The 27126-nt window shown below is 48.4% G+C and overlaps 1 protein-coding gene and 1 long non-coding RNA gene across 2 annotated transcripts in view; one reads left to right on the top strand and one right to left on the bottom strand.

Moving 5' to 3' along the window:
- The window catches only part of TEKT5 (tektin 5), a gene marked incomplete at its 5' end in the record, with an annotated part of 39530 nt that extends 33139 nt beyond the window's left edge, over window positions 1-6391 (top strand). The window contains 2 exons of the mRNA XM_081256222.1: window positions 1783-1937; window positions 5955-6391. Coding sequence (XP_081112348.1) covers window positions 1783-1937; window positions 5955-6168 — 369 coding nt within the window. The 3' untranslated portion in view covers window positions 6169-6391. The remainder of the gene's footprint in view (window positions 1-1782; window positions 1938-5954) is intronic.
- Window positions 1-27126, bottom strand: part of LOC308628867 — a 66313-nt gene that overhangs the window by 16278 nt on the left and 22909 nt on the right. The window lies entirely within an intron of this gene.

A 27126-nucleotide genomic window follows, 5' to 3' on the forward strand; every position in this document is an offset into this window, starting at 1 on the left:
AATCAACTGTACTTCAATAAAATTGTTTTTAAAAGCAGAGAGATAGGCCTTTTGTAACATTTCAGGCCCCGAGCTGGGGGCCAGAGGGGCAGGGGAGAGAACAAACAGGAGAAGCCAAGGTAGGCGCAGCCACAGGCCACTGGCTTCGGTTCCACCAGCAGCAGCCTTACTGGCGAGAGAGAAGCATCCCGGGCTGGGCACCACCAGCAGCCCAAACCTCAGTAATGTCTCCCTCACTGCACCTCAGCAGTAGGTACCCCCCAATAGGGCCATCTAGGTAGTAGGTCGGGGGGCTGTTTCCACGTGGGGCAGTGAGGTGCCGAGAAGCATTTCTCCTGTTTAGAAGGCTCAATTTTCTTCCACAGTACGCTGGGGTGGTGTTTTCTGAGCTCTGCATATCTGCATACCCACAGGGCAGGTTTCTGAGGGAAATCCCCAGGGCTTCTAAGAGAGGTGTTCTCCCCACTTTACTGGAGTGTTTACCTTCCCACGTGTTGGGCACAGAACATTCTCATGCGATAATGTTTGACCAGCGTGTGGTTGGCGTCGCTCTGGTCTGGGCAGCTCACGGAGGACCCGGTGAGGGGTCAGCCTTCCTCCTCGGTGGGCTTTGGAAGAAGAGGCAGTGCAGCCCACTCTGCCTCCATCTCACCCCCAGGAGGAAAAGGACATCCTTTTGTTCTCTTGAAGTAGAGAAATGCTCTCCTTGTAGGCTTTTTTTCTTAAGGTAGTAGGGAAGCCAGGACTTTAATTCTTTGGAAAAAAAGCATCTTTTAAGCAGTTTCTTGTTGCCCATAGAATATGGGCCCAACCCAACTAAAATAGTCATCCCAGTACGTGTTATGATTTGTGAATATTTCATAGCTCATGGCAAAGAGAAAAACAACATGACTGTAAAGTCCCTGAAGGCGAGACGGGGTCTTAGACTTGCAGTCCCCACTCCATTCAGGAGTGCTGGCGTACTCACGTGTAAGTACTGCTTCCCATATTAAAATCTGAGATGGACAGGACCATATACATTTCAGGGCACACTGTTCCCAAACTTCAGTGTGCATAAGGACCATTTAGGAGCTAGCTAAAAATCTAGACTTCTGGACCCCACTGTGATTCATTCATTCATTCATTCAATGAATATTTATTGAGCTCCTACTATGAGTTGCCAGATTTAGCAAATAAAAATGCAGAATGTCCAGTTAAACTTGAATTTCAAATCAACGACAAATGGTTTTTTAGTGTAACTATGTCTCATGCAGTAGTTGAGACATATGATAAAAAATGCTTTGTTGTGAGTCCGAAATTCACATTTAACTGGGCGTCCTGTATTTTATCTGATAGCCCTCACTCTACACCAAGCTCTCTTCCTGGCAATGGGGGATACAGCAATGGACAAGGCAAAGCCCCTGACCTCTGGGAGCTTACATGCTAGTGAGGGAAACAGCAAACGAATATATTAGCCAAAGGAAGGATGTTGTGGGGGCACCATGGTAGGTACAGCTCCTAGGCTTGTCAGGAACAGAGCACATGTCACCTCACCATTGGGCCCTGCTGAGTCTGAGAGGGGTGTTAGCACAGCCCACCCACAAAGAGCCTTCTTGCAGGGGAGGGGCACCATGAAAACTAGAACTGCTCACAGATCTAGGGCATCCAGTGATGATAGGGAGGAGAACGCATGTTTCACCCGCAGTGAGGTGACATCTGTTGAGAACACTCGGTTCTGGGGGTACTTATGGCTGGCTAAGTTCAAGATCAGGTTCCTTCTGATACCGCAAATGTTCTCTGCAGACGCTGCAGGAGATCTTCCAGACGGAGAACACCATCATGCTGCTGGAAAGGTCCATCGTGGCCAAGGAGAGCCCGCTGAAGGTGGCGCAGACAAGGCTGGAGTGCCGGACCCGGCGGCCCAGTGTGGAGCTGTGCAGGGACATGCCCCAGTTCAAGTGAGTGGTGGAGGCCGGGGTGTGGGGGGTGCTGGAGCTGCCAGGAAGCCTGGGGCTGGAAAACGGACCCTCCACCAATCAGGACGCCCAGGCCCACAACTCCACAGGGCACTGGGTGGGGGCCTGGGGCTCTGGGGGTGCCCTTGATGGCCTCCCCACCACGGAGACCGCCCCCCTGCACTGCAGCCCTCTCATCTAAGTGAGGATGGTTTCGTAGCTCTGTTCTGCTCCGGGAACCCTTCGGCTGTCCCCTAAAAGCCAACAAGAGGGAGCCGCCCAGCCCAGAGATGTGGCCCTTGCCCTTGCGGGCGTCACCCTCTCTCTCTCCAGGCTCCCATGAAAGAGGCGCCCAGCCCACGCCTCAGTCATCCTCCACCGCCCTTTCTGTGAAGTTCTCAGCTGAGAGCCCTCGGCATAGCCTAACCCTGTCTGTGCTGCTTAGCTAAGGAGGGCTGCTTCTGTCGACAAAGGGCCTCCTCACAGGAGAGGGGCAAAACACTCACAAGGCCCCAGAGACAGGATTTGTGAGTCTGGGGGAGGGGTTTGGAATGGGATGATGACCAGGTAAGGAAGGAAGTGGTCCTTGGACATAGGGGACTAGTTTCCCAGGAACATGCTGTGTGACTTGGGGCTGGTCACTTGGCTGCTCTGTTCCCTCCATGCTAAGGGCACTGTCTCCATTCTCTGTTGCTGCATAACAAATGCCCCCACAACTCAGTGGCTTGTCTTCCTTCTGAGCTGAGATGTGGAGAAGAGCGCTGGAGAAGTAAGGAGGAGGGAAAGTATTTGGGGAGAAAACGCCAGGTGGTTCCATGCGCTGAGGCTTGCACGGCCTCGGTTACTGCCTGAGATAATCTTGTGGGACACAGAAAAGCTGGCTGTGTCGGGGGCGGGGTGCAAAGCGACGCCTGGCTTTGAGCTTGAAGGCCTGGCTACCTGCTCCTCAGCCCACTGCTGGCCTGGAAGGTCTTCCCCCCAGAAGTGGGCGCCGCGTGGCCAGGGTCCTGCCCCACCTGGGCTGGGTGGGGTCCAGGTCCTGGGTGAGGGGTTGGGGAAGCTCTCCTGACCCCTCCTCCACCTGCCCCTGCATCTTAGATGCTCAGGTTGGGCTCCAGCAACCCTGGGGCAGAGGCTCTGATCACCCATTTGTCCACCCCAGGGAGACTTACGCACAACCGAGCTTTAAGGGGAGGGACCAGTTGTTGTCCCGGGGGATTTACTGCTCTGGGACACGCCCCCTGCCTCCCCGTCCACAAACTGTGCCACCAAGGGGTGTAGACAGAGAACACGGATGAGGCGTGTTTGGCTCAAGAGTCCTGGGCAGTGTATGTGTGTGTACGTGTGTGCGCATGTGTGTGTACTATGAGTGTGTATGTGTGCACAACGCTATGTGCGTGTGTCGGGAACCGAGCGGACAGCAGCAGCCAGGCCGTGTGCCTTCTGCAGCAGCTGAATCGCCCCGTGCACGCATGGCGTTCTTTGTCCCTCCATCCCCTCCCTTACCACCTCTGGGTCTTTCTCCTCTGCCTCCTACAGGTGGCCCCTCTTCTCCTGACCCTCTCTGAGCATGCAGGTCCCTTCCACGTCCATTCCTCCATTCCTCAGAAAGAAAGTCCCTTTAGATTTGCATTTAAATTAGTTAAAATGAAATAAAATTTAAAATTCAGGTCCTAATTCACACAAACCGCATATCAAGTGGTCAGGAGCCACGTGTGGCTGGGGGCACGGAACAGAATATTTCCATCGCTGGACAGCGCTGCTCAAGAGAGCCCCAAGGAGAGAAGGGTCTCCAGGCTGCTTCTGTCGCCTCTCTCTAGCTCAGGCTTGTCATGGGGTTGCTCGTCCTTGGGATATCAACCCAAGTCCTCCCAGCAGCGTGTCCTCCAGTCGTGAGCACAGTTTCACTGTCCCTCCCCACCCCCCCCCCAGGTGGGTCCCAGGGCACAGCCCCAAAACCAACCCACCGTCACAGCTCACCAGGTATATTCCTGTCTTAGGGCTGCTGTGACCAATTACCAGAAACTGGGTGGCTTACAGCAACAGAAATTTATTCTTTCAAACTTGCGGTGGCCAAGCATCTGAAATCAAGGTATCAACAGGGTTGGTTCTCTCTGGGGCCTCTGAGAAAGCATCCTTTCCCGACCCCTCTCCTGCCTTCTGGTGGTGGCTGGCGGTCCTTGGCTTGTAGCTGCATCTGCCTCCGTCTTCACGTGGCCTTCGTCCCTGTGTGTCTCTGTGTCTCAAATCTCCCCCTCCTTTCTCTTACTAGACCAGTCGTTGGATTTAGGACCCATCCTAAATCGAGGATGATTTCTTCTCAAGATCCTTAACTCAATTACATCTTCAAAAACCCCTTCTTCCAAAGAGCATCACATTCACAGGTACTGGGGTTCAGACTTGGACATATCTTTTGGGGGACACTATTCAATCCACTCAGTCTGGATATTGAAATAACCCTAATCTCTCTCCCGCCTCCACTCTTATCCCCGTCCAATCTAATCTTTACCCAGCAGCCTGGAGGTTATCCCAAATCTGAATCAGCACAGCATTCCCCATTTCAGCGCCCACCGCCTCACCAGCGCCTTCCCATTGCACTGAAAACAAAATCCGGACCAATCGATTTTGCATGTGCTCTTCTCTGTACAACCACACTGTCCAATTCAGTAGCCACCAGCTGGGTGTGGCTCTTCCATTTACATTTCAATGATTGAAAATGAAAAACGATGAAAAATCCAGCTCCTCAGTTGATCTTGCTGCATTGCAATTACTCATGAGCTCCGCGTGGCTAGTGGCCGCCGGATCCAGCAGTGCGGATATAGAATATTACCAGCATCGCACAGAGTTCTCTAGATCACCGGCTGTGGAGTGCTTCCCTCTTGATCTTTACACAGCCAGCTCATTCACGTCTTTCTTCTCAGTTCAAACGTTCCCTCCTCAGAAAGGCTTTTCCTGGTGCCTTGGGAAGGTCCCACAGAAGCAAAGCTTCAGGATAGGGGAGCCCTGCTTCAGCCTGATCCCACGGGGAACGCTGGAGCGTGAATTACACCATGGAGCTGCTTCCACCCTGAGGCAGGGGATGGCCTTTTGTACCCACTGCCCTTGGTGAGCCATTGGCTTCCCTGGAGACTTGTGGACCTAGGAGCCATCAACAGCCAACACTCCTGGCAGCTGGGGCACAGGTGGGACCAGAGATGGATGCCAAGAGCAGACATCACACCTGACCATCTTAGTTACATGAGGCTGGCCCTGTTATCTGGGTTTTTAAAAAAATTGTGATAAAATACGTACAACATAAAATAACATACCATTAGTGACACCTAGTACATTTACAATGTGCAGCAGGCTCCAGAACATTTTCATTCATTTGACCCAAAAGGAAGTCCTATCCTCATTAGCAGTCACTCCCTATCCCTCTCCCTTCAGCCCCTGGCAACCCCTAATCTACTACCTCTTTTTATAGATTTGCCTATTCTGGACATTTCATATAAATGGGATCGGACAATATATAAGCTTTGGTGTCGGTATCTTTCACTCAACATCATGTCTTCAAGGTCCATCCATGTTGTAGCATGTACCGCTGCTCCATTCCTTTTCATTACATCTCAGTAATATCCTACTGTGGGGATGGACCATATTTTGTGTATCCATTCATCTGTCGATGGACATTTGGGCTGTGTCTACTTGTTGACTCTTGTTATCAGTGCCCCACGTGTATTTGTGCAAGTATTTGAGTGTCTGTTTTTAGTTCTTGTGGGTACATACCCAGGAGTGGAATTGCTGGGTCCTTTGGAGAGTCTATGTTTAACTGAGGAACTGCCAGATTGTTTTCCTGAACATTCCATCTACTTCTCCCTTTGCACTCATCGCCCTCAGCAGCTCTGCTGTGTGTTCACCTGTCTGCTTGCTCCGCCTCTGTCTTCCCTGCCAGCCGAGCACCTGCCACCTGGCTCCTGGCACAAGGGAGACCTGTGCTGCCCGGCTGGCTGAACCGTGCCTTCCCCTCTGCTCTCTCCCCAGGCTCGTGAACGAGGTGTTCACTATCGACGACACTGTGCAGACCCTCAAGCTGAGGCTGCGGGAGATGCAGGACACGCAGCAGCTGCTGGTCACGACCAAGTGCCGACTGGAGCACGAGCTGGCCATGAAGGCCAACACCCTGTGCATTGACAAGAAGTGCACGGGCATGAGGAAGACCTTCCCCAGCAAGCCCTGCCTGGGGATCTGCCCCTGAGGCGCTGCTGCCTCTGGTGCCCCTGGTGCCCTGCTCCATGCACGTTCCTTACACAGCATAGAATTTGCAAAGTCAGAAAAACAAAATAAAAGAGTCATTTTCTTCCTTTCCTCCTATCACGGAAAAAAATATATATATATAGCTAAAATAAATGTGCCATACCAGAGATCCGGGAACTCGTTCCTTGCTGCAGAACCAGCTTACTGGCTGATCCCAGGAGGAGACAGACTGTGACCCCTCTCAGTGACAGAGCATTGTAAGGTTGTCAGCCTTGCCAGGAATGGAAGAGGCTACCTTTTCTAAACCTGTTTGTCTTAGGAGCACAGTATAGACCATGGTGTCCAAAGGTCGGACATCAGAGCTGAGAGTCCAGAGACCAGCTGTCACTCAGGAGCTGAGTGGCCTTGAACAAGCTCCCAGCCTGAGCCTGTTCTATAAAACGACGTCAGTCTGAGGTGGAAGTGACTATCAGCCATGTGGGGCAGTGCAAAAAAAATAGGATTTGGAGTCAAAAGTCCTGGGTTTGGATCCTGGCCTTACTAGACATTTTTAGAAATTGCAGTGGGAGAAGGGGGCAGCAAAATTGATTCCGTAGTGGAGCAGGAGGAAGCAGGTCAGGGTGGAGGGAAAGCTCTGTGAAGAAGGGACATTGCTTCCGAAAGTTAAACACCATACGACCCAGCAATTCTACTCCTAGTTATACAACCAAGAGCATTGAAAACAGATAAATACTTGTCCACGAAAGTTCATAGCAGCACTAATCACAATAGTTACAAGGTAGAAACAACACAAATGTCCATCAGTGGGTTCATAGATAAACAAAATGTGGTCTACCCACACAATAGAATATTATTCAGCCATTAAAAATGAACAAAGCACTGATACCTGCTACAACCCGGATAAACCCTGAAGACATCATACTCAGTGAAAGAAACCAGACACAAAAGGCCACATATTGTATGATTCCATTGACATGAAATGCCCAGAATACGCACCTCCACAGAAATAGCAGATGGATGGTTGCCAGGGAGAGGGGATTGAAGTGACTGCTTAGCGGGTACAGAGTTTTATTTTGAGGTGGCGAGAACGTTTGGGACTAGGTAGAAGTGGCTGGACAACATTGTCAGTGGGCTAAATGCCATAGAATGGTTCACTTTAGGTGGTTAACTTTATGTTACGTGAAATTCATCTCAAACAACAGAAGAAAGAACTTAATATTAGAGCTGAGCCCTGAATGCTGAGAAGGTTGAGGCAGAAGAGGGCAGCATTTCCGGTGAGAGGAATAGCATGGGTTAAGGCAGGAAGTCGTGCCCTGGATGGAGAAGCCCTTGGAGAGGCTGTGAATCATCTAGAAGGACTGGATGAGGCCAGGTCGTGAAGGACAAGTAGCTTTGACTTTTTCCTGAGGTCAGTGTTTCCCAGGCTTCATTATTCACATAGGTGCTTCCCAACCCTTAAAAAGTATGTGCGGATCACCTGGCGATCCTGTTAAAATGCAGATTCTGAGTCAGTAGGTCTCAGGTGGAGCCTGAGATTCTGAACTTCTAACAAGCTCCCTGACGATGCTGATAGTCTAGGGACCAGACTCTGAGTAGCAAATAACACCTCCACAATTTTTGCCATGACCAAGTACAGGCATCCCTTGTTTTATTACACTTTGCTTTACTGCGGTTCGCCGATAATACATTTTTTTATAAATCGAGGTTTTGTGGCCACCCTGCATTGAGCAAGTCTATTGGTGCCATTTTTTCCAATAGCATTTGCTCACTTTGTGTCTCTGTGTCACATTGTAGTAATTCTCACAATACTTCAAACTTTTTCATCATTATTTGTTATGGTGACCTGTGATCAGTGATCTTTGACGTTACTGCTACGACTTGCTGAAGGCTTAGATGATGGTTAGCATTTTTTAGCAAGAAGGTGTTTTTAAAATAAGGTATATACTTTTAAAATACATAGCACTCACACACTTAATAAACTACAGTATAATGTGAACATAACTTTGATATGCACTGGGAAACCAAAAAATTCATATGACTCGCTTTATTGCGATATTGGCTTTATTGCAATGGTCTGGAACTGAACCCATGGTATCTCTGAGGTATGTCTGTACCATCTTTACTATTATTCACTCAATCTTTTAGATTGTTGCACTTTAAAAAAAGACAAATTTATTTTAAAAGGCAGATTTATAGCATGACTGCAAACAGGAAACCTGCTTTGCCAGGAGTTGAAAAAACAAAATATTGCTAATGGTGTCTGTTTAGGTAATATTGTCTGCCCAAGGTAATATTGTCTGAAGTCTTCTTTGGTTCAAAAGGGAGATCAGAGAGTCTTAAAGAGGTGTTAAAGGCTACTTAGCATCCAATAGAAACTCCGTGCTTGAGGAAATTTCGCTTGAAAAAGGATAGAAGAGTCAGTTTTCCTACAAATGAGTGGCAATGCTATTGGGTGACTTGAATGCATTGCACCCAAGGAGTCGTGCCGATGGGCAGTAGGGAGCCCATAGGATCTTTAAAGTGGGGATGTGAAAATGACCAGATTAGTGTTTCAGAAATAATTCCTCATGAGGAGCAGAGGGATGCTGGAGGGAGGTGGGGAGACCAAGCTGTTAGAATTTCAGGCACAAGAGGCAGAGGTTCTGGATCAGGACAGGTGCGTGAGGAACACTCATGTGGTTGAGGCCCAAATCCTTAGAGTATGGACTGAAAAGGGCAAGTGGGAGACTGGGATGGGGCAGAGATGGCTGGCTTGAGTAGCTGATTCTTGGGGATGCTGTGCCCTTGAGCGGTGGAGTGAGTGGGGTGATGGATAGAGGCAGAGAAAATGTAGACAACTTCCTTTTCATGCGTGGAGTTTGAATCATCGCCTAAGGGATGTCCTGGTGTAACCATCTGAAAGGAGAGTGGAAGTGTAAACTTAGAGCTCAAGAGAGAGGCTAGTGAGGCTGTGCCTGGGGATGCAGGAGATATCCGAAGCCTCAGGGATAGATGGACTGGTGCAGGAGATGCTGAAGCATGAAAGAGGTTCACTGGAGGAATGTGATGCTGGGGTGAACAGAGGATCAAGGAGGGAACAGAGAGAGCACAGAGAGAGGCAAACAGCCCAGAAGAAGCAACGTCAAGGAGACTGCAGAAAGAGGCGCAAGAGTGAGGATATTCAGATGAAGAATAAGGAAAGCCCTTTGGAAGCAGGCATCCTAAACACACCATGGACCTGGGTACCCGTGGGTGTACACTTTTGGAAAGCAAATTGGCAATAAGTGTCAAAGTCTTAAAAATATCCACACCCAGGCTTCCCTGGTGGCGCAGTGGTTAAGAGTCCGCCTGCCGATGCAGGGGACGTGAGTTCGTGCCCCGGTCCAGGAAGATCCCACATGCCACGGAGTGGCTGGGCCCATGAGCCATGGCCGCTGAGCCTGCGCGTCCGGAGCCTGTGCTCCGCAACGGAAGAGGCCACAACAGTGAGAGGCCCGTGTACCGCAAAAAAAAAAAAAAAAATCCACACCCTTCAACTTATAAACGTCTTCCTTATGACTCTATCATTAGAAAACTATCCCAAATGCAGACTCAGATTAAGCACTAAAGAGTTAGTTATCATAGAAAACCTCTGAAAGTTATGTCCAACAGCAGAGAGAGCAGCTAAGTAAAATATAGCACAACCAAGTCATGGAATATTAAGTAGCTACCAAAATGATGGTCGCCAAATACTTGAGTGCTGAAGGAATATGCTTGTAAGGCTAAAAGTGCAGAGTACATCAGGCATAAAAGAGAACGAAGTAATGCCATTTGCAGCAACATGGATGGAAGTAGAGATTATCATACTATGTGAAGTAAGTCAGAAAGAGAAAGACAAATACCATGTGATATCACTTATATGTGGAATCTAAAATATGGCACAAATGAACTTATCTACAAAACAGAAACAGACTCACATAGAGAACAGACCTGTGGTTGCCAAGGGGTAGGGGGATGGAGGAGGGATGGAGTGGGAGTTTGGGGTTAGCAGGTGCAAACTAGTATATATAGAATGGATAAACAACAAGGTCCTGCTGTATATTCCATATCCTGTAATAAACCATAATGGAAAAGAATATTAAAAAGAATGTACATACATGTATAACTGAATCACTTTGCTGTACAACAGAAATTAGCACCACATTGTAAATCAACTATACTTCAATTAAAAAAAAAGTACAGAGAACAAAATTGTGCACAGGAAAAAAGATTGCATTGAAATACACTGGAATGTTAACAGAGTTGATGGTAAGTAACTGCTGGATTCTTATTTGTTTATATTATGAATTATCTACAGTGAACCTGTGTTCCTTTTTAATCAGGAGGAAATGTTTTTTTAAATAGACTTTTTATTGTGCGATAGGTTTAGATTCACAGAAAAGCTGCAGAGACAACACGGAGAGTTCCCACGTACCCTTCACCCACCTCCCCCTAGTGTTAACATCTTATATAACTGTTTGTTATGGTGCATTTGTCAAAACTAAGAAATTAACATTTGTGCATTACTATGAACTACACTCCAGAATTTGTTTGTTTTTCCTGTTTACCTTTATCTGTTCTAAGATCCAATCAAGGGTACCACGCTGCACTTAGATATCAGCCTCCTCTGTCTATGACCATTTCTCCATCTTTCCTTGTTTTTCATGACCTTGACAGTTTTGAAGAGTCCCTGTATTTGTTGGTGTTTGTTAAATGTCCCTGAACTTGGGTTTGTCTGATGTTTTTCTCATGACTAGTCTGGGGTTACAGTTTTGGCAGAGAAGACCGGAGGTGCAGTACCCTTCTGGTCCCTTCCTATGAGGGCATTCATGATGTCTGCATGACATCCCTGCTGATGTAAAACTGATCACGTGGTTAAGGTGGCATCTGCCAGGCTTCTCCCTTGTACAGTTATTGCTCTTCCCTTTCCATACTCCATTCTTTAGAAGTGAGTCATTAGTCCAGCCCACACTCAAGGATGGGGGGATTAAGCTCCACCTCTTAGAAGGGGAGTATTTTGTAATTCTTCTCTAAGAAAAATATGTCTCTTTGCCCTTATTTATTCTATCATTTATTTGCATCAATATTACTCATGGATATATATTTTATACTTTGGATTATAATCCAATACTACATTATTTCTTGTGCTGCTCAAATTGTTCCAGCTTTGGGCATTGGGAGCTCTTTTGGGTTGGTTCCTGTGTCTCTTTGACACCCCCCATCCTTTTGTTCTTTGAGTACTTCCTTACTTTCTGGCCCTATAAGATGCCAGATAAAATTCAAGCCTCATGTTGAATTTTCTTCTGCTCCAGCCTTAGAATCAGCCATTTCTCCAAGGAGCACTGTTTCCTTTTATTGGAGAATAGTATTTAGAAACCGAAGTCTGGGTGCTGGGGGTGCTCATTATTAAGATTTTTTTTCAGTTTTTCTTATTGTGGTAAAATGCATGTAATGTAAAATTTATTATCTTAACCATTTTTAGGTGTACAGTTCATTGGTAATAAATACATTCATAATATTGTGCAGCCATCACCACCATCCATCACCATAATTCTTTTCATCTTATAAAACTAAAAGTCTGTATCCATTAAACAATAACTCCCCATTTTTCCCCATGCCAACTCCATTCTACTTTCTGTCTCTATGATTTTTGAGTATTCTAAGTACCTCATATAAGTGGAATCACACAGTATTTGCCTCTTCTCTTTGTGACTGGCTTATTTCACTTAGCATAATGTCCTCAAGGCTCATCCATGTTGTAGTATGTTGCAAAACTCTTTCCCTTTTTAAAGCTGAATAATATTCCATTGTACTGCATTTTGCTTATCCATTCACCTATCAATGGGCATTCAGTTTGCTTCCACATTTTAGCTATTATGAATAATGCTACAATGAACACAGGCATACAAATATCTCTTTGAGACCCTCCTTTTAAATATTTTGAGCATATACCCAGAAGAGGAATTGCTAGATAATACGATAATTCTGTTTGTAAGTTTTTGAGGAACCACCATACTATTCCTACCAAAAAGGGGTCCTATTTCTTTATATGCTTGTCAAAACTTGTTATTTTCTGTTTTTCTTTTTTATAGTAGCCATCCTAATGGGTGTGAGATGGTGTCTGTGAGATGGTAGTTTTGATTTGCATTTCCCTAATGATATTGGATGTGCTCATTGTTAAGAAAAAATTTTAATAAGAAAAACAGATTATTGGGTTTAGTCCCCAGGAGGCTTTGGATGAACTGTAAGAATAGGTTTTGGCAGAGTGATGGGGGAAGAAAGCAAAGTGGAGGGAATGGGGATGCCCTGAGATTTTAGTCAGCTCTGTACTCTCGGTCCCTGTACACAGTGGGTGTCCCATAAACACTTTATTGGGCACATAGTAAATAGGCAAACAAATATATACAAATGCATGTATATCCATCTTGGACAGGAGGGATGATTTCTGAGTTTTAGGAGGAAAAGGGTGTAGTTGCATTAGGTGTGGGGAAGGTAAGCCTCCTATCTGCTGTTTACAACTGAGGGACCAGTGTGTGATTCCCACTGTGGCTCTCAGAAGCTGGCACGCTGACCACAGCCTTACAGGATGTCTCCCCTGCGGCAGCCCAGGCAGGAAATCCTAGAGACAACCCCAAGTGCTGGTTCCCTGCCAGGCCTGAGAACAAATTGGGAGAAGTTGGAGGATCTCCCAGCTGACTTGCTTTCCCTGTGGGCTCACGAGGGATGCTGTCCAGCTGGCTCCAGGGAACACACCACTCCCTAAGCAGGGTGTGCGTGTGTGTGTGTGTGTGTGCATGCGCAAGCATGTGCTCACACTTGTATCCTTTCCTGCCTCCATGGCCTCACCCAGCATTTTAGCATTTCTCAGAAGACCAGACCTGTGCTAGAAATCCAGCAGACTTTGGAGACAAAGTGAGAAACCACAAGAAAGGAGATAGAGTTGAAAATGTAAGGCTGATGGGCATGGACCTGAGTCTTGATTAGTAGGAAGCCTTCAAAAATGTATTGAATTGAATTAATTGCTGACAACTAAATAATACATTCTGCGCACGCACACACACACATTTGGCTTCTCTTAAAGATGGGATTATCTGGCTACCCTGGGTGCACACTCCCCCTATAGCTGTTATACTGAGCTTGCAGCATTCATTTTGCCACAGTCCCCACCACTCCCTATTGTCTCACACTAGTCCTGCTTCATTCACAAATAATGTGTGCTGACCCTTTAGGCAGCTGATTTTGTCACTCTGCCTTGGGCTCCTGAAAGACCCTCTAGAAGATTCAGCCTAGAAAATTGAGGCCCAGGGGTTGCGGAGGAGAAGGGGTTGCATTTCAAGTGGGGTCACACGACTACAGAGCAGGCAGATTTGGGGTGGGGACCAGTTTGCTTGGCTCCTGTCCGGTTGACTTCCTATGACCCCAGGCTTCTCCTTGTGTGAATTGTTCAGAATTTATTATCATGCCTAACACCAAAAGTGACTCTCTGACCTTGCTGTCAGTCTACTCCCCAGTAGGGGTGCACTAAAACAAGGGGAAAAAACAAAAAATTAAAAATTTAAAAATAAAAGAAGAGGCATAGGGTCTGAGACATAAAGGCTGGAGCCATTGGGGGCCAGGACACTTATTAATTTGAATGCTATTGTATTCTCTTTCCCAATTCCATTTCACAAATTCAGCAAAACTGAGTCCAGGAAAAGTATAGTAAAACTTCAACAGCAATGCTCTAGGACTGCGAAAGCATTGGGGATTTTTTACTTTCGGGTTAAGAAGGGTGATCTGGAGGTCCTTTTTTTTTTTTTTTGGTTTTAACCTTTAGAATCACAGGATGTTTCTTGAGTGAATGGATGAAGGAATAGATGGAGCTCATGAGGGCCTCAGGAGGTGATACTTTCAACCCCCCATTTTTTCAGAAGAGAAAGCCCAGAGAGGCACAGTGACTTGCTCACAGTCACACAGCAAGTTAGAGGTGGAGCCGGTACCCTGTTCTCTTCAGAACTTCCAGACCTGTTGCAGGAAACCCTCAGCCCACTTTCTCCCCCTGGTTAAGGAGAGCTGAGGGGTCACACTGAGACTATCTTTGCTGTCGATGACTTTGAAGGACTGAGAGTTGTACCATCTGGTCTGGGAATGAAGGCGGCTATGGATTAGGACACACAGGAGGGTTGCCCTTTGAAGCTGCCTTACTAGATACAAGCTTTCATTCATTCATGTCTTCATTTGAAATATTCACCGAGCACCTGGCACATGCCAACACCTGTGCTGGGCACTGTGGCCCCAGCAGGGACTCCGCCTGACTGAGTCCTGCCTTCACAGAACTCACAGCCACAGCTGTCTGTCAAACAACCCAGGGGAAACAATTCTGTTTCACTGAGGAGTCAAATGAGATTTTTTAAAATGGGCTTCAAATGTTTACTCATCTCTTGAAAAGGTGAATTTGCAAGGTCTTCTTTTACTCAACAGCTGGATCAGAAGGGGCACCTGGGTCTGAATTCCTTGAAGCTGAGCTCCGCCTGCTCCACGGGGACCCCTCCACCCTCCTCTCTGCCTGAGCAGCATCCCCAGGCCCTGCTGCAACCCAGCCTTCTGCCCCAGGTCTGTTCGCTGAACCACATCATGTCTCCTCACCGCTGAAATCCACTAGCGGCTTCCCACGCAATCTTTCCCAGCTTCATTGACATGTAAACGACATATTTGATCAGTTTAACATCTGTGTCCACCCAAGAAACCACAACCACTAATCAAGATAGTGAATGAATCCATCACCCCCAAAATTTCCTCGCCTCCTTGGTCATCCGTCCCTCAACCAAGCAAACACTGATTAGTTCATGGTTTCTAGAATTTCATATAAATGGAATCATACACCATGTACCCCTTTTTTTGTCTTGCTTCTTACACTCAGCATATTTGTTTTGAGACTCGTCCATGTTGCCGCATGCATCAATAGTTGGTTCCTTTTTATTGTTGAGTAGTCCACTGTCTTTCCCATTGTGATCTGAATAAAACCCAGGCCTCTGACTGGCGTTCCACAAACCTGCACCGTCTACCCTCTGCTCCCCTCCACAACCTCAGCTCCTCCTCATTTCTCCAACTATGTGCTGACCGTCCTCTATTTTTCTCCATTCCTCAACACACCAAGTTCTGCCTGCCCCAGGGCCTTTGCACTCACTGTCCCCACTTCCTGGAATACTCTGTGTGTGTGTGGCTCCAGCTTGTCGTTCAGGTCTGAACCTAAATACCACCTCCTCTGTGAAGCCTGCCACGACTACTCTACCTCACCTCCCATCTCTGTGACTGTCCCGTTACCTTGTTTTACGTATTTCACAGAACTTATCACCACCTGAAATCCATAAGAGCAGGATGAATGAATGAATGAAACTATAAACAACCCATTTCTGTCATGATGCTTAGGTGTAGGATAAAAACTCCAGACAAAGATGAAATTATCCATCAACTACAGAGTTTGAAGAAACCTGAGAACATCTACTTATATGTCCAGGCTTGAGCCAGGTAGTACATTTAATTCCCACTTCAGGAAGCAATAACTAAAGAGCAGAACCCTCCTCAGACTCAAACCCAGCTCTAGGGCTTCATTCACTCCCACTGCTAGCCGTCTTATACTCAAAAGGCCTGGCTTCATTCCATTGAGATGATCCCAGAAATGTGACCCTTGTGCCCCCAGGATCCATTTCCTTGGACCCTCAACCCCCCAACTCTCCATCAGTTGTAGGCTTGATCCACCTCATGGCCCACACAGGTGTCAATCAACGTGAAAAGACTCACTTCCCACTCTGGGGGCCGAAGCCAACCACTTGGGGAACAGGGACCCCAGATATTTAGAGTCTGTTCAGACACTTTCCCAGCTCTGAGAGCAGCAGGCCCTGGGGCTGCCATCTCCTCCCTCTTATGCACCTTTTCTGTGGCAGTCTCACCTACATCCCTCCTTTAATTCCATTCACCCCCAACTGACCCCCAGATTCCTGTCTCCCAACCCCAGACTCCTGTGTCCCTGCCTGACAACATCTCCAGGTTCATTTGTCCGGAAATAGTGCCACCACCGGTCCTTCTCTAAGTAAACCACCCCCACTCACTGTCCCCAACCTGGGGGTCATCTTTGGCTCCTCCTCTCTCACGCCCTACATTTAATCCATCAGCAAGTCCCCGCCCTCAGGGTAGTCTAAAAGAACAGAGGACCCCAAAGCCTTACTCACCAAGCAGCTGACCTGGGGGGACAGCATTTCTCTGTTCTCTGCTAACAAATGGCAATAATAATAATAATAATAACAGGAGATAACATCTTGAAAGCTTGTGAGATGCCAAGTGCTTTGCCCTCTTTCTCAGGTGATCCCACACTCCTCTTCTGAAGTAGCTGCTGTGCCTATCTCCATTTTACAGATGAGGAAACTGAGGCACGGGGAGGCTTAGGAGGTTGTCGGAGGTTACAGAGATGGTGGAACCAGGATTCACACCCAGGCCGTAGGCTCAGAGTTCATGCTTTCAACCACGTTGTTACGGGGTATCCACAGTGGCACAGCTAGGATGAGCTGGCATTGACCCCCAGGGGGCTCCCCCCCATCCCCCCCTCTCCCCCAGCCAGTGTTCAGGCCACAAGGCGCTGGGAGGGAGGCGGCTGCATTTTTTGCCTTGCCCAGAAATGTCAGTGCGTCACCATCACACAAAGTCCTGGCTGTTTGCTCCTGTGGTTCCCGGGCGCTCTTGACAAGTGTCCCCTCACACAGGCTGAGGGGGGCGGGGCAGGAATGGGAGGCAGGTTCAAGGCATACAATTCAAATTCCTAAAGAACTATGAAGAGTCCTTCTATTCCTCCCCTGAAAACACAAAAAACATTCTTGGTCTCTATATTGGGCTGGGGGCTGGGCTTTGAGCCTTTTGCTGCACCTTCTTTGGTCCCTTGTGACTGCAGAGAGGCTCCGTGGAGGAATTCTCTGTGTCCCAGAGACAGCTGGTCCTTCCCTCCTCCCCGCCCAACTATGCTGCTTGGGATTCCTGGCGCTCCTCCGCGGGCAGGCCCGGGTGTGGGCACCCATGGGCAGTAGAGCCCAGGATAGCCTGGGTTGGGGGTGTCCGAGAGGCTGCTGGCATGGCCTCTCCCCTGCCACATGCCTAGTGGGTTTGAGCCTGGCAGTGTGTGTGTGCGTGCGTGTGTGTGTGTGTGTTTGTGTGCATGTGTGTGTCTTGGGAGGGGGTCTCTGCAGCGCCCACAGCTCAGCCCCAGGCTGTTGGTGGTCTCAGGAGATGAGGGAGACCCATCAGCGGAGGATGTGAGTCAGAGAACTGGCCTTTCCAAGGGGTATCTGGCCTCCTGTCCTGATAAGGGGCCATCCTGATAGGGAACCGCAAGCAGGCCAGTGAGCCCTCGTGCCCTAGCAGGACAGGGCTACAAGGAGGTGTACCCGCTCAGGTTCACCTTACTTTTTAAGGGTCCGGGGGGAGGAGGGGATGCGGAGTGAGTGAGTGCTTAATGGATATATGTTCTCCTACTTGAAACTAGAAAAGTGATGGCTGCACAACATTGTAAATGTACTAAACACCACTGAATTGTACACCTTTAAATGGTTAATTTTATGTTAGGTGAATTTCACCTCAATTTTAAAAAGGAAAAGAAAAGGAAAGAAAAAGCAAATCAGCTACAACTGGCATGGCCCAACCCATTCTCTCCTTCTTCCAACCTTATTCTCGTACCTGAGTAAATATTTGTGTGGACTCTGGAACATTCCCTTTATATACAAGAAAACATATTAATTGAAAAATTGGAAAATATCTTGAAATCTTACAGAATAAATCAATACACAGGCGTGTAAGGGGACCCTCCCACTCAGGTGCCTGCAAGTACAAGGCCCACACTCCCAGGGGCCCAAGGGCTTCCTCATGTTTGCTCCTCGCTTGCCTTACCTGTCCTGGTCCCACCCCCAGTCACTTCCTGAGGTGCTCTGGGCTTCTGTCCCCTGTCACCACTTTTCCCTTTGGGTACAGGTGAGGAGGACAACTTTCACCTTCTTTGTGGGTCAGCCTGAGGGTTAAACTCACCCATTGTGAGGGGTCTGAAGCCCCTCTGCAGGGGTTTAAATCCAGGCACTGCAGCTCACTCTCTAGGTGACTGTGGACAATTCACTTAACTGTTCTGAGCCTCGGTTTCCTCATCTGTAAAATGGGAACAACAATAATAGTTTCTACTTACAGGGGGCTTAGTGAGTTATCTGGGGTAACGTCTTTGAAATGCAGGCCACAGAGACTGGAGCACAGCAGGGACACCTAGCTGGTGGGGATTGTTAAGGGGGTCCTGCTTGCCCAGTATCTGTTAGGGACCTCAGCCAGGCAGAGAGCTGCAGGCCAGGGAGACCCTTCAGAGGCCTGGCTAGCCTAGGACTCGCTGATCCACACACCAACTTAGTAAATCGTGAAGTGAGCTTGGTGACTGCGGTCCTCACGCTGCCCCAGAACAAAGGAGGAGGAGAGAGTTTGAGGCCCCCAGGAGGGAAATGAAGGGGATGCATCACCCTTGGAGTGGAAAGATGCAGAAAAGGCTGGTTCAGCCTCACCCCGCCTCCCCATCCCGGTTTCTCATAAACCCCAGTGGGCTCAATTTTCCGCAGAAGTCTTCCCAGGAGCATTTTCATCAGTTTGAAGAATGTGCGTCTTTTCTCCCCTCCACCCTCCCTGGATTCCAGGAACTAGTCCAGGAGCTTTAAATCCAGTCTAAGAGGAGATAAAGACATTGGGTGGGTGGGTGACAGTGTCCCCCAGGTTATGGGGGCGGTGGGCTTGACCACTGTGGAGGTGGGGAGATGGCGTCAAGAATTATGCCAGCTGCCTGGCCCCACCCCTCATGGTTGTATGCAAATAAGGCCCAGTTTGTAGCCCCGCCCCATGAGCCATGCCCCACCCCCCAAGCCCCTGAGCTGATGTCAGGGTACCAGGCCAACTCCGTGCCAAGCGTGATTGGCAGCTCAACCACTGTGGGCACTGCCTACCTTCCCCCACTGCCTCCTACCCACAACCTCTGCAGGACTGAGGAGAGGCTGAGAACCCTCCTCTCCTCTGCTAGCCAGACTTCAGGGCCTGTGGGTGGTGGGAGAACGGCTCACTCAGGTGCTGGCGAGGGGAGGAGAGTCCCCTGAGGGTCTGAATGTCTGCTCTTCTGGGCTCTCTTGCTCCCATCTCTTAGCACCTTGGCAGGTGACCCCCGAGGGCAGAGGAGGTGGGTGGAATGGTGGGGAGGGGGGAAGAACTGGTCCTGGTACCGCATTCTGAGGGGCAAGGAAGCCAGAGGTGGATCTTGGCAGTGGGACTGGAAAACAGCTTCCCTCCCTCCGGAGCCGCCCCTGGCTGCTGGGCCCTAGGGGATGCAGAGGTGGGCACAGCTCATGAGAGCAGAAAGCAAGTCCAGAGCCTCCTGTCTGCCGAGGTGGGCCTCCAGGCTACCTGTGTCCCTCTCCTCCCTCTGCCAGGGCCCCAGGAAGGAGGCAGCTGGGTGAGAAGCCTGATTCTGCCAGAAGCTGGATGGACCTGTAAGGCTCAGTGTGTGTATCTGAAGAATGAAAAATCTTTTCAAAGCAGCAAGAAGACAGCCCCTCTTGCACAAAACCCTTCCAGGGCTCCCCAGGGCCCTGGCTCCTAGGGCAGCCTCCACCCCGACTTTAACTCTGTCCCACGTCTCCAGCTCCCTTCCCTCCTGTGCTCCAGCCACACTGGACTTTCACTTCCCACTGCAGGACCGTTGCACGTGCTGTTCTTGTTCCAGGAACATGAATCCCTTCTGCACCCAGTTAACAGCCTTGTGCTTTAGTTCACAGCTCTCAGTCAGTTCCCTAGGAAGGCCTTACCTGATCTCTCTGAAGGGTCCTATCAGCTTCCTTTCCTTCCCAGCTCTGGGTATAAATCCTATTCCTTAGGGCAATGTTTCCAAACTCCCTTGATAATAAGAACCTTGTGAAGTTCTTTTTAAAAATGCAGGTTCCTGGGCACTTCCCAGCCTTAGAGTCAGAAACCTCAGTAGGGGGGGCTGGGCGCTGTTTAATGAGCCCCTCAGGTGATTCTTCCCTCACCATGGGTGGGTGGCTGGCTGATAGATGTGCACCCACCCCTGCTCAGCTCTGAGTGCCTGGAAGGGGGCACCATCCTCTTCACTCTTGCAGCCCTACCCCCAGCACGGCATCTGGCACACGATAGGCCTCAAGAAATATTTGTTAAATGAATGGATGACTATAGAATGAATAGAATTAGTTTCAGTGACTAGCTTTAGTTCAATTCCAAGTGTATTTATTTCCCTGCCTACACAAGACCAGCACACTAGGAGAATCCCAAGATGGATTGACAGGTCCCTGAACTGAGTGAACAGGATAAGAATAAACCCAAGCTGGGGACCCTGCCTGTGCTGTGAGCCCTGAGCTGAGGACAGAAGTGTCCTGGAGACCATCCTAAGGCAGCTAAACCCACCCCCTTCTCTGGGAAGGCAACGTCCCCCCAATACAGGTGGAGGCAGAGACACTGTGTACACCTGTGGGGAACTGAGGCTCCAGAGAGAGGACAGGGTGACAACAAGAACAGCAGCAATAATAATAATAATGAGTAAGACACGCATTTTTGGCATCCCTGTAATGCTAGCCCTGCTCTGAGACTACTACACAAGTTAGCTCATGCAATCTGGTAGCTGTTTGGGCAGAGATAGTACCTTGATTTCCCGCCCTGCACCCTCTTCCTCTCCCTTTCCTCTCCCTCAACTGCCACCAAGTGTTAAGCTCTGAATTGGAAGAGATCCATCATCCCTCCTTCCACCCTGCCAGGTCCTGGATTTCAAACAGCCCCCCTCCCCCACCCCCATCCTTCCATGCAAGCATGACTGCCTCTTACACCATGCTCTTGCTTTTGGGTTCTGAAAACATCGCCACCGCCCTAGAGTCGGGGTGTGCGTCGTGCTGGGGAGAGATGCAAGAGTGGAAAGTGTAGGGGTTAGGGGAGGAGGGATTGGGGGCCGCAGAGGGAGCCAGCCCCACCCCAGCTCTTCCCATCCAGAAGCCGGGCACCCACGAGGCAGCGGCTTTCATTTCAAGATTTTGAGTTTGGCAGGACTCCTGCGAGGTTCATTTCTGAGGGGGCAGGAAATGGAAAGAGAGGGTAGGAGGAGCCGGAGGCTTTCCCCAGGCCCTGCCCAAGCTGGGATGGACAGGATCTATGAGATAAAGAACCAGCTGGCCTGCACCCAGGCCTGCGGGGAGTCCCTCCCCCTTGATAAAGGAGAGGATAGATGGGTATGTAAAATAGGGGTGGGAGGTGATGGGTACCCTCCAGTCACTGGGCCCTGAGGGGTTACTATCAGGCCCCACCCCCAGAAGACAGAAAGACGTGTTTCAGAGCTGGGTGGGCTGCGCTGACACTGAAGGCTTGTTTGCCTGCTGCCCACACTGGCTGGGAATCGCGTGCATGACTGGGCACCCCGGGGCTGCCACTTACGCACTGCCTGTGCCAGTGGCTCCCACTCCCCTGCCCTGCCAGTACCCCTGCATCTCTGGGGGCAGCTCCAAGTGCCCCAGAGGGCAAGGGCCTCTGGGTGGTGACCCTGGGGGCAGGATAGGCAAGGACCAGAGTGAGCTGGAGCCCATGAACTTTACCGGGCCTGGTAAACAGAGCCTCTGAGAGGCAAAAATCTCCGAAGTCTCCACCAGTCTCACCCCCCTGGAGAGGGCAGGGGGCTGTGCATGTCCAACTGGGTGACTGCGGGGCGGGGAGTGCGTGGACAGGCCAGGACTTGTTCCTTCCCAGGGCTCCCTGGAGCAGGCGTCCCCCTGAAACCAGGAACACTCAGCCCACCCCTGAGCAAGGCTTCCCAGAATCAGTATTAGCTCGCCCATCCCCCTTCCCAAACCTGGGCCCCAGCTCTGCTCGGGTGGGTCTAGGGGAAGGAGGCCCCTTAGGAATCCTGGGTTTAGGATTTCAAAAGAAAGCAGGCAGCAAAGTGTTTCTTTGTCAAGGAGCACATCTGGGCCAGGGTTTCATCGGTCTGGAGGAGTGAGGTGTGCTCACAGCCAGGAGGTCACAGTGTTTCTGACCTGTCAGGTGGAGCAGACTGGGGCAGGGGAGGGGGTGGGGCGGCATGGTTGGCCTCCTGGATTCTGACCTAGCCCTCTCGATCTGTGGATCTTCGGCAGAGCCAGCTCCATGGGCATGAGGCCTGTGCGGTCACAGAGAAGTGCCCTGCCTTTGATTTAATGCTCTGCCAGGACTTACTTGGAGTTCTTAAATATTTTGAATAGGGGGTCCTGCACTTTCATTTTGCACTGGACCTTGAAAATTATGTAGGTGATCTTGGCTTAAAACTCAAGGAAAAAGTGGTGGTTCTAGAGGTTCTATTTAGGGGAAGCTTAGAAGTGAAAAGCTGGTTGGAAGTAAGAGCTGAGCAACTTGTCCTGAAGCTACACTTGATAATAATAACAACAACAAAAACAGCATGCTCTTATAGTGCTTACTGTGTGCCACTCACTATTCTAAATGCTTTATATGAATTAGCTCATTGAATTCTTACAACACCTCTACACAATCATAACTAATACTGTCCCTATTTTACAGAAGAAAAAACTGAGTCTCAGCAAGGTTAAAGCAGCAGCCCAATCAATCCTGGGCAGTTTGGCTCCACAGCCTTTCACCTTCTGCTAGAGCTCCCACTTATTCATATTTAAAGTGGGTTTCTTGTAGACATGTGGTTGAGTCTTGTTTTTTCAATCTACTCTGACAGTCTCTGTTTTTTCATTGGTGTATTTATACCATTCACATTTAATATAATGGTATAGTTGCATTGATATCTACCATGTTTATAACTGTATTCAGCATACTTGTTCCTTTTTTAAAAAAATCTTCCCCTCTCTTTATGCCTTCTGCTTTTAAATGTTTTATATGATTCTATTTCTTCTCCTCTATTAGTCAATCAATTATATTTTTTAAAAATTTAGTGGTTGCCCTTGAGGCTTTACAGTATCCATCACATCTAATCTAAGTCCACTTTCAAATAGCACTACACTACTTCAGAGAGTTTTCCCAATTTCTCCCTCCTCTCCTTTACAGTGTGGCTGCCACTCATTTCCCTGATCCACGTGCTACAATCACTGAACACATTGCTGCTGTTATTGGGCATTTATTGCAGTTATTTGTTCCTTGAATCCTCATAATGACTTTGTAAGGTGTGGTGAGGAGTGTCCTCAGCCACATTATACAGAGGTGTTGACAAAGGCACAAATGTTTAAAGTTGCCCAGGTCACAGCCAGTGAGCGGCAGAGCTGAGCTTTGAATACAGCCATCCTCGCTGTATGTGGCAAGCAGCCTGCTTTCCTTTAGTTGTTCTATTCCATGTCAAACAATGGAGCCAAGTTTTCTAAAGAGACATTTATTCTTGTTTGCTATGGTGTTTTCATTTACTATTGTTCTGGTCAGTGTATTATTATCATGGGGGGCTTTGGAAGGGCTGATGGAGATGGGGAGCCATCAAAAGAGAACTGGGGTTCAGGCCTCATCCGTTGACTCCACCACAAATCTCACCCCGCTCCCCCCAGGCTTAGAGCGAGAGGGAGGGGCTTGCAGTGCCGCCTTGTGGAGTGAGGTGCGAGGGCTGGGGCACCTTATGTAGAAACGTGGGCATCAGCTCCCCAAGGTCAATATTCTGGTTTGTGTTGCAAAACCTCTTCACAGAAGAGCCTAGTCTCTGGATTCTCAGGCTGTTCCCTGGTGGCCTTCAGAGGGAGGCCAGAAGAGGCATTTTGGGGACCCTCCCTGAAGGAGCTCCATTGTCCGAGCCAGCCCAGATAGCCCCATTCTCAGGGACAGGCAGGAAGGAGCACTTTCTGTTTGTAAACAGCAGCTACGCCCTGCGGGCATCCTTCCTTCCTCCTCCAACCCTGCCCCCCAGCTCTCCCTCCTTTGGCAGGGAGGTGAAATCTGGCCAAGGGTCCTGGGGTAGGAGTGGGCAGGACAGTCCTCCCCAACCTTGCTGGGCTGATTTTCCAGGCCACCGGGAATCCCCCTACAAGGGCACCTGGAGTCAGATCTGAATTTCTGGGGCAGACACAACCCTAGCTGGTCTTTTGAGGGGGAAGCAGGCTAGAACAGAGGGGATTGAGGACCCCTCTTCCCAAATGCCTACAGAGCTGGAGCTGTGGGTCACCCAGGGACAGGCTAGGAGGGTATACACTATGGTAGACAGCTGTTTGTCTGACCAGCATTCCAATTTCCCTTTGAGGAAACACCCTCCCCACTTTCTCAAGTGACCGTACCCCTCTCTTCCAGAAGGAGGCAAGTGGGTCAGCCCTGGCCAGTCAGCATACTCCCTGCTGCCATGCTGGTTCAAGCTGTCCACTGAGAGTCAGCCCTGGGGTTTTCCTGGGACAGGTGGAGAAGGGGAGACCCCTATATACAGAGCTTCTTTTTTTTTAATTTTTAAATTTTATTTTACTTATTTTTTTCTACATCAGATTCTTATTAGTCATCAATTTTATACACATCAGTGTATACATGTCCATCCCAATCGCCCAATACTGAGCTTCTTGAGCTGGTCAGATGCAAGTTTGGACCTGCTGGTGGCTGAGTTGCCAGCCAACAGAGGGAAAACAGAGCCTAAAGATGATTTTTTAAATGGCATTTCAAAGTGGTGAGGAAAGAATGAATTGTTCACTAAATGGGACAATTGGCTACACATTTTGGGGAAAATTAAATCAGGTCCTTCCCGCATATCACAGACAGAAGCAGCTGCCAGTTGGATGAAATAAGAAGGTATTAAAAAGTGAATGTAGCGGAAGAAAATGCAAGATAATACTTTTTCAGACATTTGGGAGTGGGCAAAGTCTTCCTTAGCATGACACAAAATCCAGAAACCCCAAAAGGAAACTGTTTGTGGATTGGCTGCATGAAAACAGAGCCTGTATAGTCAAAGATACAACAGAAAAAGTTGAAAGACTGACAATGACGGAGAGAAAATATTTGCAACATTGCAACAAATATATGTAAATACCTCTGATTACAAAGAGGTCTGACAGTGGGACAAAAGGAAAAACCACTCAAACCCAAACCGGGCAAAGGACACGAACAAACAAATCACAGAAGAACAGTCAGCCAGACAGTGTTCAGTCCTAGAAGCTCTGATCGAAAGGAGCACCTCTCGGAAGGGGTTAGAAATGACGTCATGTGTGAACGGTTGAAGGCAGGGAGAGTATTCAGCCCCGAAGGAAATAGGTGAGAGCAGCACTGTCCAATAAAATATAATGCCAGCTGCATATGAAATTTAAAATTTTCAATAGCCACTTTTTAAAAAGCAAAAAGAAACAGGTGAAATTACTTTAATAATGTATTTTACTTAACCAAAATAGTGTCATTTCAACATGTAATCAAGATAAAAATTATTTATTGATTTTTGGTACTAAGTCTTAGAAATCTGGTATGTATTTTACACTTATAGGCATACCTCATTTTATTGTGCTTTGCAGTTATTGTGTGTGTGTGTGTGTATGTGTGTGTTTAACAGATTGAAGGTTTAGGGCCACCCTGCGGTAAGCAAATTTGGTGCCACTTTTCCAACAGCATTTGCTCACTTTTTGTCGCTTTGTCACATTTTGGTAATTCTTAGAGTGCTTCAAACTTTTTCATTACAATTTTATTTGTTATGGTGATCTGTGATGGATGATCTTTGATGTTACTCCCACAATTCACTGAAGGCTCAGATGATGGTTAACATTTTTTTTAGCAATAAAGTGTGTTTTAAACTAAGGTATTAAATTGCGTTTTTAGGCATATGCCATTGCACACTTCATAGAGTACAGTGTTGTGTAAATATAATTTTTACATGCACTAGGAAACCAAACATTTGTGTGACTCGCTTTATTGTGATGATCTGGAACTGAACCTGCCACACCTCTGAGGGATGCTTGTGCAGTGCACCTGTGCTCCAGCCAGCCACATTTCAAGTGCTCAATAGTTACAAATGGTTGGCAGCTATCATATTGAACAGCACAGTGTTAGAGGCTGAGAGAATGGGCCGCAGGCTTCGGGCCACGTCCTGGTTTTCTCATTTGTTAGCTGTGTGAACTTTTTGATCTCCTCTCTTCATTTGAAGAATGGCACTACGGGCTGTGTGGGTTTTAAACGGAATCCACATAAGGCATTCGGCTCACTGGCTGGCACAGAGTTAAGAGCATAACAAAGTTATTTATTTGTAGTTACTAATTATTTTTTTCTTTTTCTTTTTCTTTTCTTATTTTTTTTTGCGGTACGCGGGCCTCTCACTGTTGTGGCCTCTCCTGTTGCGGAGCACAGGCTCCGGACGCGCAGGCTCAGTGGTCATGGCTCACGGGCCCAGCTGCTCTGCAGCATGTGGGATCCTCCCGGACCGGGGCACGAACCCGTGTCCTCTGCATCGGCAGGCGGACTCTCAACCACTGCGCCACCAGGGAAGCCCCCTTTCCTTTTTTTTTTAACGTCTTTATTGGAGTATAACTGCTTTACAATGGTGTGTTAGTTTCTGCTTTATAACATAGTGAGTCAGCTATACATTTATATATATCCCCATTATCTCCGCCCTCTTGCGGCTCCCTTGTAGTTACTAATTATTAACCAACAGCTGACAAGTCTGTAAGCACGGTGGACAAAACAAAAGCCAGTGTGTAAAAATGGCAGGGTGGGGACTTCCCTGGTGGCGCAGTGGTTAAGAATTCGCCTGCCAAGGCAGGGGACACTGGTTCGAGCCCTGGGCTGGGAAGTCCCCACAGGTCTCGGAGCAACTAAGCCCATGCGCCACAACTACTGACCCTGTGCTCTAGAGACCACGAGCCACAACTACTGAAGCCCACGGGCCTACAGCCCATGCCCTGCAAAAAGAGAAGCCACCATAATGAGAAGCCTGCGCACTGCAACGAAGACCCAACACAGACCAAAATAAATAAATAAATAAATAAAATAGTAATAAATAAAT

This window comes from Mesoplodon bidens (genome assembly GCF_964165515.1).
Source record: "Mesoplodon bidens genome assembly, chromosome: 15".
Taxonomy (NCBI): domain Eukaryota; kingdom Metazoa; phylum Chordata; class Mammalia; order Artiodactyla; family Ziphiidae; genus Mesoplodon; species Mesoplodon bidens.